General features: G+C 45.3%; 1 protein-coding gene across 1 annotated transcript in view; it reads right to left on the bottom strand.

The window, feature by feature from the left end:
* Positions 1 to 18,672, bottom strand: part of PDE1B (phosphodiesterase 1B) — a 38,367-nt gene that overhangs the window by 1,728 nt on the left and 17,967 nt on the right. Inside the window, exons 3-15 of the mRNA XM_043966924.1 lie at positions 13,782 to 13,895; positions 12,763 to 12,945; positions 11,907 to 11,973; positions 11,416 to 11,532; positions 8,149 to 8,289; positions 6,701 to 6,801; positions 6,465 to 6,590; positions 6,102 to 6,203; positions 3,049 to 3,169; positions 2,484 to 2,565; positions 2,101 to 2,209; positions 1,585 to 1,685; positions 723 to 843 (exon numbers count right to left, since the gene is read on the bottom strand). Coding sequence (XP_043822859.1) covers positions 743 to 843; positions 1,585 to 1,685; positions 2,101 to 2,209; positions 2,484 to 2,565; positions 3,049 to 3,169; positions 6,102 to 6,203; positions 6,465 to 6,590; positions 6,701 to 6,801; positions 8,149 to 8,289; positions 11,416 to 11,532; positions 11,907 to 11,973; positions 12,763 to 12,945; positions 13,782 to 13,895 — 1,465 coding nt within the window. The 3' untranslated portion in view covers positions 723 to 742. The remainder of the gene's footprint in view (positions 1 to 722; positions 844 to 1,584; positions 1,686 to 2,100; positions 2,210 to 2,483; positions 2,566 to 3,048; positions 3,170 to 6,101; positions 6,204 to 6,464; positions 6,591 to 6,700; positions 6,802 to 8,148; positions 8,290 to 11,415; positions 11,533 to 11,906; positions 11,974 to 12,762; positions 12,946 to 13,781; positions 13,896 to 18,672) is intronic.

Genomic DNA, 18,672 nt, shown 5'->3' with positions numbered 1-18,672 from the left:
GGACCTAGATTCAAATCCTGCCTCAGATGCTAGCTGTGTAACTATGGACAAGTTACCTCCCTCAATGTCAGTTTCCTCATCTGTAAAATGGAGATAATACCTACCAGGCAGTTAGATGGCACAGTGGATAAAGCACTGGCCCTGGATTCAGGAGTACCTGAGTTCAAATCTGGCCTCAGACACTTGACATTTGACACTTACTAGCTGTGTGACCCTGGGCAAGTCACTTAACCCCCATTGCCACGCAAAATAATAATAATAATAATAATAATAATAATAATAATAATAATAATAATACCTACCCCCAGGGTTGTTGTGAGGATGAAATGAGATATTATATAATGTTCTTAAAGTGCTATATAAATGTTAGGTATTATTATTTTCAGTAGTCAATGACCGCTGGCTGTATTGGGAGGGAGGAATGAGGGTTGAATGACTTGCCCAAAGTCACACAGCTAGTAAGTGTCTGAGGCTCGATTTGAACTGGGGTCCTCCTGAATCCAGGGCCAGTGCTCTATCCACTGCGCCACCTAGCTGCCCACTATTGCTATTATTAATACTCTGCTATGCTATTAGTGCTCTGGGCCTCTGTTTTCCAATCTGTGAAATGAAAGACTCGAATCTCCAAGAACTTGGGAGTGTTCTATGACAGGGAGAATCACAGAAGCAGATGGCCTTTCCCCAAGGGATTCTGGGATTTCTCAACCCTAGCCCTGCCTCACCTGAGCCTGGGCCCAGGCAGCTAATCCAGGTTGCCATTCTGGTTGAGCTCCTCGGCAGGGGATGAAGGAGCCTCCTCTTCACACGGGGACAGCTCATCGATGGAAGTCTGGTTGGTGATGCCTGGGGTAGGGACCGATAAGAGAGAGAGATGTTCTACCTTCCCGAGCTCCAGATCCAGGGCAGGGCATGGTCACCTCATTCAACCGCATAACCTCTAGGCAGGCACCTATTTCACCTACATCCCATAGGAGAGAATCCTTCCAGCAGCTTAAAAATCTGCTCAGTCTTCTCTCCAGTCCTCACCCCATGACAAGGATCCCTGAGGTTCAGTTTCCCCATTTGGAAATAGTGGACAGGAACACTTCAAGTGCTTGTTTCCAAGGCGGATTGGAAGGACAGACTTTGTTCATCTTTTTTTTTTTTTTTTTTGTGAGGCAATTGGGGTTAAGTGACTTGCCTCGGGTCACAAAGCTAGTAAGTGTTAAGTGTCTGAGGCCGCATTTGAACTCAGGTCCTCCTGACTCTAGGGCCAGTGCTCTATCCACTGCGCAACCTAGCTGCCCCATAGACTTTGTTCATCTTAAACTGCTATTTACATTAGCTATTACTCGTAGTATTATCGTGATTATCTTGGCTGTCTCTGTTAGGTCCTTCCTGAAATCTAGCTTGACTGTGTCCTATTCCATTTGCAGGGCATTCCCTCTTGTTCTGCCCTCCGGAGGGGACAAAGGGACTAGGATCCCTGGAGGGCAAGACCCCTCCCTCCCCTCCTCCCCCCAGTTCAAGTAAAGGTAGAATCAATATTTGCCCCACCTCCTTTTCTCTCCTGCTCCACTCCCCCAATCAGGACCTGATACCTACCGCTTGCAGCTCGTTCTTTCCATTTCTGTTTGTTCTCCTGGATATATTTGGTCCAGGTGGTGCGAAAGCTGACCAGGTCAGGGTTGAGATCACCTGGTTCCCTAGAACCATCCAGAGAGGGCTGACACCACTAGGAGCCACATATGGGAAATCCCTTCCCAGAACAAGATCCCTTCCCCTTACTCCCATCCTCAACCAGTCCCATGGATCCTGGATGTTTCCCACAGGGTTGGCCCCCAAGCCAAGTGAATGGGAGACTACTTTCTAACTCACTGCCTTTCCCCATGCCACCCCCACAACCATAGAACATGGCCATGAGGAAAGGGTGAGGGAGGAGAGGGGACAAAAACTCATAGAAATAGGTGGAAATCAACTATCAGAGTAATAGTGAACTTGACCCCTGTATCTTTCATATCTACCTGCCTTCTCTGTGAGCCTCCCTAATACCCCAAAGCCAAAGGACCTGGGAATCCCCTGAGACCTGGACACTGAAGGTTTCCCCCAAGAGGCACTCACCTGGGCTTTGTCTTTGCCTTAGAGCCCTCATCTACCAAGGGTTGGACACTCTTCTCAGCCACATCAGTCAGAACAGAGAAAGTGGGTTCCACGATGAAGTCAATGAATCCTGCATGGGGCGGGGAGAACAGAGGTTGGACCAGTGGGTGACGGTATGGCGATGGCCCTGACTCATTCAAAGCTGAGGAAGATACTGACCCTCGGTGACTAGGGACTTCCCATCCTAGAGGACTTCATGACCCATCAGCCCCACAGAGCCCTATTTGACCACAGCTCAGGTGAAGTCAGGTAAGGTTTAGAATGGCAGCCCTGGCCTCCATTCTCCCCACTACCACCTCCCACCCCCCAACCTCTCCTCCCTGCAAAGCCTGGTGGTCACTCACCGATTTGGGACTGAGCCACCAGGGTGGAAGTTCGGTCACAGAGTGGGGAGAAGGGCAGGCCCAGCTCTGCCTCTTTGTCCCCCTAGGAGAAAGAGGGGAGGTAGGGGGAGAGAACATTCCAGGCTAAAGTGAAGCTCTTGCAGGCATGGGCTAGGGGGACACTGGGAGGCAAGGTCAAGGGCTCAGGGGCAGGGTTGGGGGAGGGAAAAGAAGAAGAGGGTCCACAGAGTAATTTCTGTGCCTTTCATTTGAAAATCTAAGACATTCAAGTGCTATTCAAAGGAGTTATAATTATAATTGTTATAATTGTCTTTGGGTATGCAGAGGGAAAGTGTTTATTCCCACTGCTGAGGATCCAATCCTCAGAGAGCAGTTGGAAGGATAATGGCTGGAGGTCCAGGGAAGGAACCTGGGGTCAAAATTCATCAGAAAAGCCCAGACCCTCACCCATTTCCCTGCTTCTTGTCTCCCTCTCATTCCTACTCAGTATGGGCAAGAGAAAGGTCCTACTGCCAGAGAGACAGAGACAGAGACAGAGAGAGAGATCGACAAGTCGATCACATACCTGCCGGAAGAATTCTTCCATGAGGGCCTTGGTCCATCGGCTGTGGACTGACCACTGCTTTGTAGGGTGGCTGATGTCAGCAGCATGGAGCAAGAGTGACAGGGCCTTGGATTTGTCAATCCTGAGGTGTGAAAGATTGATTTTTGAGAAGAAACCCTAGGGCACCCACTCATACACAGTCTCAGGGAAAGCCTGTCTGCATCCAGACACTCAAAGGTGAACCCCCATAGACATTCAGGTACTTCTGCATACAAACACTACAAAGACAACAGAGACTGGAGGCCTGTCTGCACACAGAATTAGGAATAATGTGTGTATACACACAATACACATATGTATAGGCACATATACATGTGTGCATATACACATATGTGCACCTGTGTATATCTCTAGGTATATATACCGCATTGTATACAGCTACTGCATATATACATATGCACATATATACACGTGTGTCTAACCACCTCAGGTAAGGTCCCCACACATGCTCAGATCATGTTCTTATATTCTAATACAAAAAGCATCTATAATTTCATTTGGTAGGGAATTACCAGTGTGGAAACTCCTAATAATACAGATCCCTCCATCACTACTTAATAGATAAATCTCAGGGATTGCCCTGAGGCAAAGAAAGCTAAGTGACTTGACCACTGTTCACAGGGCTAGTAAGTGTCCAAGGTAATATTTGAACCCAGGATTTTTCAATTCTAAACGTAATACTTCATCTAATAATGCTATGCTCACTCTGTCCACGCCAGTTCTCACCTTCCTACACACACACACACACACACACACACACACACACACACACACACACACACTCAATCAATATATATATATATATATATATATGTATTTTTTTTCAGTGAGGCAACTGAGGTTAAGTGACTTGCCCAGGGTCACACAGCTAGTAAGTGTTGTGTCTCTAGTAATGTAGTGTTTGATAAACCCAAAGACTCCAGCTTCTGGGATAGGAACTCAGTATTTGACAAAAACTGCTGGGAAAACTGGAAGATAATATGGCAGAAATTAGGCATAGACCAACATCTTACACCTTATACTAAAATAAGGTCAAAATGGATACATGATTTAGACATAAGAGGTGATACCATAGGTAAATTAGGAGAGAAAGGAATAGTCTACCTATCAGATCTTTGGAAAGGAAAACAGTTTTTGACCAAACAAGAGATAGAGTATATTATAAAATGCAAAATGGATGATTTTGATTACATTAAATTAAAAAATTTTTGTACAAACAGAAGCAATGCATCCAAAATTAGAAGGGAAGCAGAAAGCTGGGAAACAATTTTTGAGGCCAGGACTTCTGATAAAGGCCTCATCTCTAAAATATATAGGGAACTAAATCAAATTTATAAGAACCCAAGTCATTCCCCAATTGAGAAATGGTCAAAGGATATGAACAGGCAGTTTTCTGATGAAGAAACAACAGCTATCTATTCCCATATGAAAAAATGCTCTAAATCTCTAATGATTAGAGAGATGCAAATAAAAACAACTCTGAGGTACCACCTGACACCTATCAGATTGGCTAAAATGACAAAAAAGGAAAATAATAAATGTTGGAGAAGCTGTGGAAAAATTGGAACACTAATCCATTGTTGGTGGAGCTGTGAACTGATCCAACGATTCTGGAGAGCAATTTGGAATTATGCCCAAAGGGCGATAAAGTTGTCCATACCCTTTGACCCAGCAATACTACTTTGGGGTCTTTTTCCCAAAGAAATCATGGAAAGGGGAAAGGGACCCACATGTACAAAAATATTTATAGCTGCTCTTTATGTGGTGGCAAAGAATTGGAAGTTGAGGGGGTGCCCATCAATTGGGGAATGGCTGGACAAGTCGTGGTATATGAATACAATGGAATACTATTGTGCTGTAAGAAATGATGAGCAGGAGGAGTTCAGAGAAACCTGGAGGGTCTTGCATGAGCTGATGATGAATGAGATGAGCAGAACCAGAAGAACATTGTACACAGTATCATCAACATTGAGTGTTGATCTACTGTGATAGACTATATTCTTCTCACCAATGCAATGGCACAGAAGAGTTCCAGGGAACTTGTGAATGGAAGAGGATCTCCAAATCCAAGGGAAAAAAAAAAAGAACTGTGGAGTATGGATGCTGAATGAACCATACTATTTCTTTTGTTTTTGATGCTGTTGTTTTTTTTCTATTTTGAGGTTTTTCATCATTGCTCTGATTTTTTCTCTTATAACATGACTAATGCAGAAATATGTTTAATATTATTATGTGTATATATATATATATATACATATATATATATAACCTATATCAGATTGCCTGCTGTCTAGGGGAGGGGGGAAGGAGAGGGAGGGGAGGGAGGGAGAAAAATCTGAAATTGTAAAGCTTGTACAAACAAAAGTTGAGAACTATCTTTACATGTAACGGAAAAAAAAATACTTTATTAATTAAAAAAAAAAGTGTTAAGTGTCTGAGGCCAGATTTGAACTCAGGTACTCCTGACTCCAGGGCCGGTGCTCTATCCACTGCGCCACCTAGCTGCCCCCCAATCTATATTTATTAAGCACCTACTATGTGCCAGGCACTGTAGTAAGTGCCAGAAATACAAAGAGACCCCCATAAGAGAACTAGGTCCTATCCAACCCTGCACCCAGAATAAACACACACATATTCAAGTGAAGCCAACAGGATGGTTTTTTATATGCCCCCATCTGGCCCTTTGCAAGAGTCCTGTGGAATATGCAGGTCAAACACAGTTTCAGATATGGAAACTGAGAAGATTTGTCCAAGGTAATTCAGCTTCTGAGTGGTGAAGCTGAGACTGAAACTCAGCTCTCCTAGCCCCCAGATCTGCGCCCTTCCCACTGGTCCATATTCTTTCTCCCTAGCACTGGTAGGCCACACCCATATATGCATACCCCATAGATCCATGTCATGGACATTTTCCCATAGGTTGGTCCCTGCAAGTGCACAGCCAGACCTAACATGAACCTCCCCATTGCTATATATCCATTGCTCCCCAACCCCCAGCCTTTCCCTGCTAGCCCTACCTCTCCAGTTGCTGCAGGGAAGTCTTCATGGACTTGACCTGCTGAAAGTGACAGGACATGTCTGTGGCCAGCACCATCTCAATGACCAGGGATCGAAGCTCTCTGTGCAGAAAGACAGACAGGTTTCAGGTCCATACCTCAGGCCCAGCTTTAGCCTGGGGAGGTTGAGGGAGAAGGGTGGAGTAGAAGGACTAGGTAACTGACCCAGAGGAGAAGGGACAGATTTGACCTTGGTAGAGAGCTTTTTCCCCAAGCCCTAGACTCCACAAAGAGTAGTCAGGGTAAGGGTAGGGAGAGAGGATAGAAAAGGGAAAGGGGTGCTGAACTCAGCATTTCTAAGAGGGAGGAGGAGTGGTCACCCACGCAAACTCATCCTTGGTGAGATTGATAAAGATGTTCATCTCATCATCCTGCATCATTCGGAACACAGAGCTAATGTGGTGATTCTCCAGTACTGAGCGGTCGTTGTACAGGATGGCACACTCTGACCTGGGTGCCAAAGTTAATCTACATCAGCCCCCTGCCCTAGGAGAGAGAGCTCTTACACCTCCCTGGCCCTCCCCCCCCCCACCCCGACACTGCAGGCCCAGGCCCCTCACTTGGTCTGGATGTGGAAGCTATTGGTGGTGCCCGTGTGTTCATAGTCATGGATGGCAGCAGCAAAGATGATGGCCAGGACCTCAATCTCCGACAGGCAGTGCTGGAGATCAGGGAGGAGAAAATGAGGCAGAAAAGCCAGGGCTTGGGGATACTGGGCGGTACAGCAGGAGCTGACAGAATCCTCCTCCCCAATAGCCCTCAGGCTGCCTACCACAACATCCCACACACACACACATACTTCTCACCCCTGGGGCAAAACTCTCAGACACCTTCATTTCCTTCTGCAAGACCAACTTTTATGTTAAGGAAGAGCACACTATCAGAAAAACCTGGAAAGACATACATGAGCTGATGCAAAGTGAAATGTATTGTATACAAAATAACAGCAATATTGTAAGATGATCTGCTGTGAATGACTTAGTTATTTTCTTTTTTTTTTTTTAAGTGAGGCAATTGGGGTTAAGTGACTTGCCCAGGGTCACACAGCTAGTAAGTTTTAAGTGTCTGAGGCCGGATTTGAACTCAGGTACTCCTGACTCCAGGGCCAGTGCTCTATCCACTGTGCCACCTAGCTGCCCCAGTTATTTTCAGCAAGACAACTCTGAAGGACTAATGAAAAATGCAATTCATCTACAGAGAAAGAACTGATGGTATCTACAGATTGAATTTTTTTGTTCCTTTTTCTATAGTTTTTTGTCTGTTTTCTTTCACAACCTCACTAATGTGGAAATGTTTTGCATGACTACACACATATAACTTACATTGAATTGCTTGAGCTCTTAAGAGCAGGGTGGGAAGGGAGAGAGGAAGAGAATTTGGAACACAAAGTTTTTAAAAATCGATGTTAAAATTTGTTTTTACATGTAACTTGGGGAAAAAATAAAATTCTAAATAATAAAAAAACTAAAAAATTAAGGAAGAGCACGATGGGTCCATATGCAATTTTCTTTTTGGTAACTTAAAACAACATAAAAACTTTTAGAAAACCCAGGGTAGGGCTTTAAGGTGTGCAAAGTGCTTTACAAATATTATCTCTATTCTCACAACTCTGGAAGGTAGGTGCCATTATTATCTCCTTTTTACAGATGAAGAAACTGAGGCTAACAGAGAGTTAAGTGCCTTGCCCAGGGGTGACACAGTAATAGCCCCAGGCAGGATTTGAACTCAGTTCTTCCTGATGCAAAGTCCAGCACACAATCCATTATATCACCTCACTGCCTCAGATTCCCTGAGGTTTCAACTCCCCTGGGAAGGGTTCAACATCCCTGGTTATTCTGTATAGCCTCCCACCCCACCTACACACATACTTCATCCACAGTCAGAGACAGTTTGGGGCGGGGTACCACTAAGCTAAGAAACAAATTAGAAACTTGAAATACAGACAAGCAGATCATGCTGCTTTCTAAGTCTGATGTGCTCTGGGGGCTGCATATTCAGAGACACCTACCACCATCCCAGTTCGGAGGAGGAAGCAATGGACCGTCTGAGTGACATCAGCTGCATGAATCTGGTTGTGGTAGGGATTCTTGTACTTCCCATAACCCACCTCCAGGGCATCCAGGAATGTCATTAAGAACACAGTGGGAAGCTACAACAGGAAAAATAAAAGTTAGACTTTTTGAAGAATTGTCCAAGTGACAGGTGGCTAAGGGAAGGGAAAAGTAAGAGCATCTCCTCTCAGAGGGTCTTTAAAAGCAAGAGAGAAAAAAAAGAATAAAAATAAAAGAAAGAGAGAGCCTTCTTTCTCCTCCCAACACTCAATTGTGCAAGTTTCTATTGGGCACAGCAGAAGGAAGGACATCACGACCTTGGCAAAGTATTTTTTCACCTAAGAGACCTATGGAACTAATCCCCCCTCATTCAATGTTTTCCCTATCTCTCCAGCAATAGCAGGTGCCCTATTCAACTGCTCCTTGTCCTCTCCTAGATTCCATCCCTGCGTGAATGTCCCATTATACCAAAAGCTTCCAAAGAATAAGGATGGGTGTGGCTACTGATTTTGTGGCGTGAGGAGCAGAGAGATGGCTTGAGAGATCCAGAGCCACCCCTCACCCAAATGCCCCCAGCCACCACCAGTGGGGGATGGTCCTCCCCCAATAGGGGAACTTTCCACAGTCAGACAAGCCACACCTCTGTGCCATGCCTTCTTTCCATGAGAAGTCCAAGGATTTCTCTCTTGGTTTCCCTTCCCTAGCCCCTAAATAAACTATTATTTTATTCTATTGGATTTGTGTGCAAGAGGGTGTAATTCTTTAAAGAGGAATTCCTAAGAAACCTTACCTCTATCCCAAACCCCAACCCCTATCCCAAATCCCATCTATTTTTACCATAACAATCTGAGGAGGATCTAAGGTAGGGGTGAACTGAGGAGGTGTCAACCTGCATTTAGGAAGATTGACTTGGAGGATGTGGATGGGTGGGTGAGGAATAAAAGGAATAGAAAAGCCTCAGACCTACTCCTCCCTTCATTCAGTCTTCCAGACCCCAAAGCCAGCCCCCCCCCCAAGCCCTGGAGGGCTGTGCCCCAAATACAGGGAATTCAAAAGAACTGTTTCCATGGCAACTACCCAATGGTTTTTGACGTTGCCATGGTGTCCCTTGGGTTGGGAGGGTGGGAAAGAAGAGAAGGGAGGACCAGAGAGAGGCCAGGTGCTTCGGGAGGGAACAAAGATGGGAAAGGAAGGTTCAGACCAAGGTTTCTGCAGTTTGGAGGGGGAGACTAGAATAATGGTGCTCAGAGAAAAACCAAAGCGGAAGAGGGTCCTAGAATCTGAACTCTAGAGATGGGGACTGGGGCGAAAGAATCTAGACAGAGCCCAGCAAATAGTTGTGTTTTTATCCTGGAGGGTTCATGCCAGCACAGTCTCTGAAGAACTAGACACAGATTTTGTGAGGACTAGAGGTTGAGAGGGGATCTACCAAATAATAACTGCACCCCATTTCTATCGTGTGTTAGAGCTTACAAAGCCCTTTCTTAACAATAACCCTTTGTGTTAGATAATTAGAGTATTATTATTACCATCCCCATTCTTTAGATTTGGAAACTAAGGCTCTTAGGGGCTATGTGACTTGCCCAAGGTCATATGACTAACAAAAGAGAGAATCGGACTAAAACCCAAGACAATGCTATCTATGCTCGGCCTGACAGGACAGCTTCCAGGAGGTGGGGCAGGGATTTGGAGAAAAGGAAGCAAGGCTGCAGCAGGAGAGATGAAGGTCAGCCTTCAAGAGGAACTCTGTGGTCTTGAAGGCTGGTCACTGACCATAGAAAGCTATGGACTCCCATTCTCTTGTAAGGATAATGGAATTAGGCTTAAGGGGGGGAGCTTTAATCCTGGACATGACAGATATACCTGGCCCAGCTACTAAAAGAGACACATACACAAACACATACATTCAATAGTCACACTAGAGTCTGTGTGTGTGTATCTCTCTGTGTCCCTCTGTCTGTCTCTGTCTCTGTCTATCCCTCTCTGTCTCTCTCTTTCTCTGTCTCTGTCTCTCTGTCTCTTTCTCTGCCTCTCTCTGTCTCTATGTATCTCTGTCTGTCTCTGTCTCTCTGTCTGTCTCTGTCTCTGTCAGCTTCTGTCTGTCTGCCTCTGTCTGTCTGTCTCTGTCTCTCTGTTTCTCTATCTCTGTCTCTGTCTCTCTCCCCCTCTCTGTCACACACACAGAGTCTATCCCCACTGTGGAAGCAGAAAGATAAACTGATTGATTTAACTAACCCCCTTGGAAGGATTACGGTTCCTGGGTAGAGGTACTCCACCTAATTCCCCTCTCCAATCGACCTCCCACACTGGATAAATGCACACACACAACTTCCCTAGCTGCTAACATCAACCCCCTTTAGACTCCAAGTTTACCAAATAATCTCCATAGCAATAGCTCCGCCCTTGTGAGGCTCAGAGACAGCCTTCCCCCTCCCCCATCTCTCCCCCTCCCCACACACACACATTTTTTTTCCTGCCCTTCCAAATGACTTTTCCATGAGGATGAAGTTCTTCCTGCCTAGATTCCCAAGAGATGCTCCCTCCATTGGGATCCAAAAGAGGAAGGGTTTTAACCCTTGAATACTTCTCTCTGGCCCAGCTGCTAAGTAGACTTGGATCTAGCTCTGGCCTCTGCACATCCTCAACTCAGCCTGGGGTCTACTCTTCATGAAAGTTTCTTGGACAGAGACCAGAGCTTGAAAATTACTAGATTTTTTCTTTTCTTTTTTTTTTTTAATTCAAGAGAAAGGTCTCCTGGTGAACATCTGGAAATAGTCTGATGGCCCCAGCTGGCAACATCTGGCCTCTGCCTTCAACCAAGTCTAAGGGAAACCTGCAAGAGCTCCTTGGGGAGCAGGGGGGAAGCTGTAGAGAACAGGGAAGGCAGCCCAAAAATTCAGCATAGAGAAAAGAAAGTGAAGGTAAAGGCAATGCTCTGGGCAGGTTCTGAAGGAGGAATCTCAGGAGAGGGGCCCACTGTTCTCCACTACCAGGAAAGACAAAACAGTAGAGACGGGTCTGATAAAGCAGCATATGACAAGGATGTTAGTGGTCAGAGGGTCCCTTCCTCCTGATCTGGGGTGAATGAGGGGGCTGAGAAAATCTCCTATCTTGGCGATATTTTGAGAGAGACAGAGACAGGGGGCGGGGGAGGGGGGGAGAGAGACAGAGACAGACAGAGACAAACAAAGATCTGAGAAGGGAATATGGGACTGATTTCTGACCTTGAAGCGACTGATGAGGTTGTGTCGAGTCAGCAGCTCAAAGACGATGGTCCTCAGGGCATGGTCATCTGCTACCCGGTTTAGGGCAAAGACATCAAAGCACCAATGGTCCAGAGTCTGTGTGAAGACCATGGGTTAAGCAGACTAGGAAATGAGGTAATCCCAAAGCCATCCCAGGGGAAGCTCCCAGAAATGAGGGACATTGGGAATGGCTTCCTGATGGACAGAAAGAGTAGGGGATGAAGGGAGGGGAAAAAAGAAAAGCCCAGCATCTCCTTCCCCAGCTATCTCCTAGGACAGGAGATAGATGGAAGCAGGGTTCCATGGAGGGACACAGCCTCCTAGAGGAAAGGAAGGATGGTGGGAAAGCTAGAAAGAGCATGCAGGAAATAGGAGCATTCCTCTAAGAAACAGGGCAATAGGCACAAACTTTGATCCCCTCCCTTCTTTCCCAGCACTCCCAGCTCCCTACCAGCTTCCTAGAACATCACCTTAAGACAGCTGATAACAGCATTGGAGTAGGTAGGACCCACCGAGGTGTAGGTTCTCCGGAACATCCTAGGGGAAGGGGAGGAAAAGGTGTGATGGGGATACATGAGGATATGGAGGCTGGCGGGACACTTTAGGGAGTGGACAGTATGACACTCTATCATAGAAAGAGAGGGAGCAGAAGAATAATGGGAAGAGAGGTTGATGGCAAAGGAATGAGGGTTGGGAAATGAAAGGTGGCATATAAAAAGAAGGGGTAGAGGGAAGAATAGTTAAGGGGACATGGGTGTAAAGAGTAAGGTAAGTAAAGGGAGTTCTGTGAAGTGTGTGTGAAGATATGAAAAGAAGGTTGGGGAGGAATATTTGTATACAGATATATATCTGTATACACACACACACACATACATATATGTATAAATGCTTTTGTTATTCAGTCATTTCAGTGGTGTCCAACTCTTCCTGACCCCATTTGGGGTTTCCTTGGTAAAGGTACTGGAGTAGTTTGCCATTTCCTTCTCCAGATCATTTTACAAAACTGAGGCAGAGTTGAGTGACTTGCCCAGGATCACACAGCTAGTAAGTGCCTAAGGCCAGATTTGAACTCAGGAAGATGAGTCTACACCATTTTACACACACACAGCTGGAGCTGTAAGAGTATAAACAAAGGGTCTAAGGGTGGAAAGGAATGAAGAGGCAGGTAGGCAGAAGGAATTAGGTTCAGAAAGAGCTAAGAGTCTAGAGAGGTCTACATGTATGGTAAAAGAGCTAGAAGGAATATAAGAAATATATAAGTTGAATAGTCAGTGGGGCTAAGAGGAAAAGAGAAAGTGGGAAGGGGTTGTAGGGAAGGGGTCTCACCGCTCCACAAATATCCCAGCCTGCACAGCATGGACAATGCTTCGGAACTTTGGCTTCTCCTCTGCTCGTCTGCCCTTGGCTCGAGCCTGTTGGGTGAAGGTGGACGCCAGCCAGTCCCTAACCTCTGAGGGCACTGCATCTGAGCGGAGCTCCTGTAACTCATCTTCAGTATCCAGGATTTGTCTAAAACCCAACATAAGGAGGGAAGAATGGACAGAGAAGGATCACCACTACACCCCCAACACCACCTTGATGCCAACTACCCCATGGGAATGCTAAGAAACATAAATTAGTAGTTTCAGTTTCTATCTCTCCTTCTATGTGTCTCTAGCTATTTCTTCCTCCTTCCGTGTGTGTGTGTGTGTGTGTGTGTGTGCATGTGTGAAATAGAGACAGAGACAGAGGAGGGAGGGAGAGAGAGAGACAGAAGCAGAGACAAAGAGAGACAGAAACAGAGAGAGAGAAGAGAGAGACAAGGAGAGAGGACAGAGGAGAGAGAGGGAGAGAGAGGGAGAGAGAGAGAGAGAGAGAGAGAGAGAGAGAGAGAGAGAGAGAGAGAGAGAGAGAGAATATGTGTCTGTATTCACCATTTCGATGTATTTCCTTCTGCCTTTCCCTCTTTTTGTCTTCCTGGATTCTGTCTCTCTCTAAACTCTGGTTTCTGCCAACCTGTATCTCTGGTCTTTATCTATTATATCTAGCTACCTTTCTGAGCAGGGGAGTGACATGGTCAGATCCATTTGGTTTTTTTGTTTGGTTGGTTTTGTGAGGCAATGAGGGTTATGTGACTTGCCCAAGGTCACATAGCTAATAAGTGTCAAGTGTCTGAGGCCACATTTGAACTCAGGTCCTCCTGAATCCAGGGCCAGTACTTTATCCACTATGCCACCTGGCTGCCCCTCTAGCTGCCTTTCTGTCTCTGTCTCCTCTCCCTCTGTTCTATGACTCTGCCTAGTCTTGTGTAGCCACTTCTGACTCTACTGCTCACCCTCCTTGCTCTCTCCCTAGCCTGCCCTTACCGTGTCTCATCGATATAGACGGCTTCCAACAGCGAAGCTGTGTACTCCAGGTTCTTCTTCAGCTCCTCAACGTTCACTTCCCCATTCTCCAGCTGTTTGACCATATAGCGCAGCCTGCGGGGGGAGGAGAGAACGAAGAAGGGAGCGCAAATCTCAGGAACTGTCCCATACATGGTCACTGGCCCAGGCTCTCGGTCAGGGTGCATTTAGTCTGACCATCCTGCAACCTTCAGCTAAGCATGTGGTTTATCCAGGGCTAAGGTTAAATCCCATACTGGCTCCTTCAGGCCTCCAATCTACTTCTGAGCCACTTACCCTCATCTCCTTTCACTGAAAATACACCCATGGGGCAGCTAGGTGGCGCAGTGGATAGAGAATTGGCCCTGGAGTCAGGAGGACCTGAGTTCAAATCCGACCTCAGACACTTAACACTTACTTAGCTGTGTGACCCTGAGCAAGTCACTGTCACTTAACCCCAATTGTCTCACCCAAAAAAAACAATATACACCCACAAGTTCACACAAGTAAGAACCTTTGCAAAACAGAATTACCCATAACACCTCATTTTTATATCAATTTTTCTACATGATTCCCCGTGAGGGAGTCAATGAAAGTGTCACTATCATTCCCATTTCACAGATGAGGAAACTAAGGTTCATAGAGTTTGAGTAGCAAGGTTGCTTCTGGCTCTGCTCCTGCTTCTCTAACCTGAACTGTATACCCAAAAGAAAAAGAAAAAAAAACAAAACAAAATTTCCTTCAGGATTATATAATAACCACTCACATTTCTATAATACTTTGTGGCTTACAAAGTACTTCCCTCACAGCTACCCTGGGAAGTGGGCAGTGTGGTATGATAAACCTCATTCTGCTCCACTTAGCACAGTGCCTAGCATATAGTAAGTACTTAATAAATGTCTATTTGCTGATTGATCCTTGCGTGGCTTGTCCAGGGTCATACAGCTAGCAGGTGTCAAAATGAATTCTGGATCCCCAAGTCCTCAGATTCTTTCTTTTTTTTTTTCTGGTGGGACAATGAGGGTTAAGTGACTTGGTCAGGGTCACACAGCTAGTAAGTGTCAAATATCTGGGGCCAGATTTGAACTCAGGTCCTCCTGAATCCAGGGCCAGTACTTTATCCACTGTGCCACCTGGCTACCCCAAAATCCTTAGATTCTAAGATCAGTTGGTGCACTTTCCACTACAATACAATGCCCCATCTGTTGGTTTGGATATATTTTTTTTATTTTAATTTAGAAAAAAAAAACAGGTTAGTCTAAAGGTATTAGAGAGGCAGCCTGATCTAGTGGGAAGACAGGCTGAGCTCAGAGTTAGGAGAGATCTAAGATGAAATCTGCCTCCTATTTATATAACCAAGGATACTTAGAGATGTGTGTATGAAACTGAAATCATGTTAACCTCACAGAGCCTCAACTTCTTCATCTGTAGAAAATAGAGGTAACAATACTTATAACTCTTACCTAAATAGCATTATTGTGGGGACTAAAAGAGATAATTACGGTTCTTATAAACCTACTTGGGTTAAAAAATATCACTGATTTTGACCTCAAAAAAGCTCTTTTTATAAAGGTCAATTATTATTATTATTATTATTAATCCTACATGAGTTACTGCCACCTGTAAACTCTGTAATAAAAATGTCCTGGAGGTTCCTCCTACAGTCAATAACAGCCTTTCCATCTGGAAAAAAACGTTCCCTATGGGGCATGAGGATCTCCAAGCCACTGGCCCCTAGACATTTAGAGCCCAGGAAGAAACACACACACACACACACACACACACATACCCCTAAACTGCTCTCTCCTGCCCAAGAGAGTTTACAAGCTAAGATTCTATTATCTAGCAACCAGCCAAAGAGCATCCTAAGCCTTGCCAGCTAGATCCATATCGTGACAAACGACCATTTGGGTTGAGTCACTGCAGCCATCCACCTGCCTCTGCCTCTGTTGATTCTCCCCAAAGCTCGAGGGTGCACGTGTGCGCGCACACACACACACACACACACACACACACACACACACACACACACACAAACACCCCTCTTAGTTTGTACATGTTTGAATATTCCTGTTTGTTCCTTGCAGAGTGAGGGTGGAGTGTCTATTCTCTTGGAGACTCTCCCTAAAAGTCCAATCTTCTCACACCCATACATCATTCCAAAGGCTTGGTCCACTGGGGAATCTGCTCTGACATTTAAACTCAATCCTTACCATGTACAGGGTGTGGGCTGAGGGTGGAAGCAGGGGAAGATGGGAGAAATCCTTTTGGGTCTGGTCCATAAGAGACCTTAAAGAGGTCAATTTCTTTCAGCCTCTATTGTCATCCAATACCAGCAAAGATTCTGAGATGAGGTGAGGGACTAAGGGATCATCCACATCAGGCACATATCCTTTCCCACTGAAGGGGAGGGGAAAGACTGAGGTCCAAGTAACTTCATGAGTCAGGGTAGGGAAGAGAATGAGTCAGGGAAGGAAAATGAAATTGCCATTCTCTCGGAGGCTGGGGGAAGGGAGGTAGAAAGAACAATGGTATTGCTAATTGGAAGCCCCTCTAAAATCCTACAATCCCAGTCACTTAAGAAGAAGCCACTAGCTGTGTGACCCTAGGCAAGTCACTTAACCCTCATTGCCCCGAAAAAAAGAAGCCATGTTCCAAATAGCTCCCAAATCTCCCTAACAGGCAACCCCCCAACCAACATTTCTAGAGTGAAGGGAGAGAGGGATAATAAGTGAGAAGAGATAGAGAAGACACCGCAATCATCCCCCTACTTCTGCCTTTGGAAGAGAGTGATCCTGAAATCTCACCTCCATCCCTACACCTGCGCTATTCCTTGTGGAGAAAAAGAAAAGGGAAGAGGAAGAAAATGTGCATGGGGGCAGCTAGGTGGTGCAGTGGAAAGAGCACCAGCCCTAGAGTCAGGAGGACCTGAGTTCAAATCCAGCCTCAGACACTTGACAACTTACTAGCTGTGTGACCCTGGGCAAGTCACTTAACCCCAATTACTTCACCAAAAAAAAAAAGAAAAAGAAAAAGAAAATGTGCATCAGAGGCTTGAAGCTCATTCCTCATCCCATGCCCAAGCTTCTCACAGATAAACACTCATATTGAGGAAGAAGCAATGGCCCACCTGACCATGTAGAAGAACCACAATGAGAAAGACCACAGCACCTCTCTGGAGCTCACTCTAGAGAGTATGAAGTAGGAGGGGAATAACTTTTCCTTTCCAAATGACCAGAACTTTAAGGACGTTTTACTATTCTCTACCTGCCCCCCCTTCCCAGGCACCCAACCTATCCTAGGGAACACATCCCAGAGAGGTGAAAAAGAAAGTCTACACAGCCATCTCCAGTGGTATTCCTTATGTAATCAGAATCTTCCACTTCCTAAACCCCATCCTTCATCCCTCCCAGGCCCCTCCTGAAGGTTAGTGCCCTTGTTCTTCAACGATGCAAAGGCCAATTTCTTTGGCAACTCTCTATCTGCTTTTTTTAGGGGCAGCTAAGTGGCATGGTGGATAGCGTGCCAGGTCTGGAGTCTGGAAGACTCATCTTTCTGAGTTCAAATCTGGCCTCAGACACTAGCTGGGTGACCTTGGGCAAGTCATTTAATCCTGCTTACTCAATATCATCATCTGTAAAATGAGCTGGAGAAGGAAATAGCAAACCACTTGGATATCTTGGCCGGGAAAATCCCAAATGGTGTCAACAAAGAGGTGGACACAACTTGAACTACAACTACTGCTTTTTGCAATAGGCACCCAGCTGTTGATACCCAAAGAAAACTGTCAGGATTAACCATGCCTATTTGTGTATATTACCATATTTCTCCTCCCCCCTCTCAAGGCCAAGAGCCCCTGTCTCTTTCCATCTCAAATCAAGGTGACCTCAAGTCTTAGAGCCAGTGGGGGTAAGTGACTCAGGGAGATATCTACAGGGTGCAATAAGAGGAATTATTCTGCCTTAAAGCAAGATAGCATCAATGACCCCAGGAAGCACAAAATACTTTCAGTAGGACCTTAAAAGCTGAACTTCTTATGGTAATAGTTAATTAACTCAGAGAGGCTCTGATGCCTCTAGGAAGATGATGTGTGCTACAGTGAAAAGAATGCCAGATTGAAGATCTGAGTTTGAATTCCAACTTTGCTTCTTACTCAAATCAACAATAAGCATTTTCTATCTGTGTTGCCTCAGGCAAGTCACCTCATCTCAATGGACCTCAGTTTCTTCATCTGTAAAATGACTCCTGTTACACAACCCTGCTATGATTAAGGTTTAAACTGCATCCACATTTATCCCTTCCACATCTCCAGGGTTAGGGGCACAGGACTCCCTCGATCTGGAAAATCCACATAAAAATTTTTGGCCCTCCCTTCGTACCAGAGAAGAAATATGAATTTTTCTAGTATTAAAAGATAAAATGTGTTGATATTATACAATACTACACACATATTTTATGCATTTCTGAGTTTCTAAACTTTTTCTGTGTCATCTGCTGCTTCTGCAAAACTTCCCCTAAATTCCCATTTAATAGCTTATGCTGACCTGCAATATATTAAAACTGTGATAGAGAAAGACACTGTGTAGAGGGGATAACTGGAGATAACTAGAAATAATTCTAGTTATATCTAGGCTGTTGAAACTGCAGCATGCATGCTGATGTGGCATCAATATAATTCCACCTTCCTCATCCAGAATAGGCCGTTCTGGTTAATTTATAGAAACCGCTATTGGTCCATGTTCCCTGACCCCAGTGTCCCATCAGCAACGTGACAGCTGCCACGGTAGACTCTTTGTATGAAAACCCTATAGAAACCCAGGCTCCAGTGGCTCTGGGCCTTCTGTTGGAGCATGCATCCCACTCTGCATCCACA

Source organism: Dromiciops gliroides, chromosome 5 (genome assembly GCF_019393635.1).
Source record: "Dromiciops gliroides isolate mDroGli1 chromosome 5, mDroGli1.pri, whole genome shotgun sequence".
Taxonomy (NCBI): Eukaryota; Metazoa; Chordata; class Mammalia; order Microbiotheria; family Microbiotheriidae; genus Dromiciops; species Dromiciops gliroides.
Note: the sequence above shows the minus strand (reverse complement) of the source record. Positions and strands in the feature narration are given on the sequence as shown.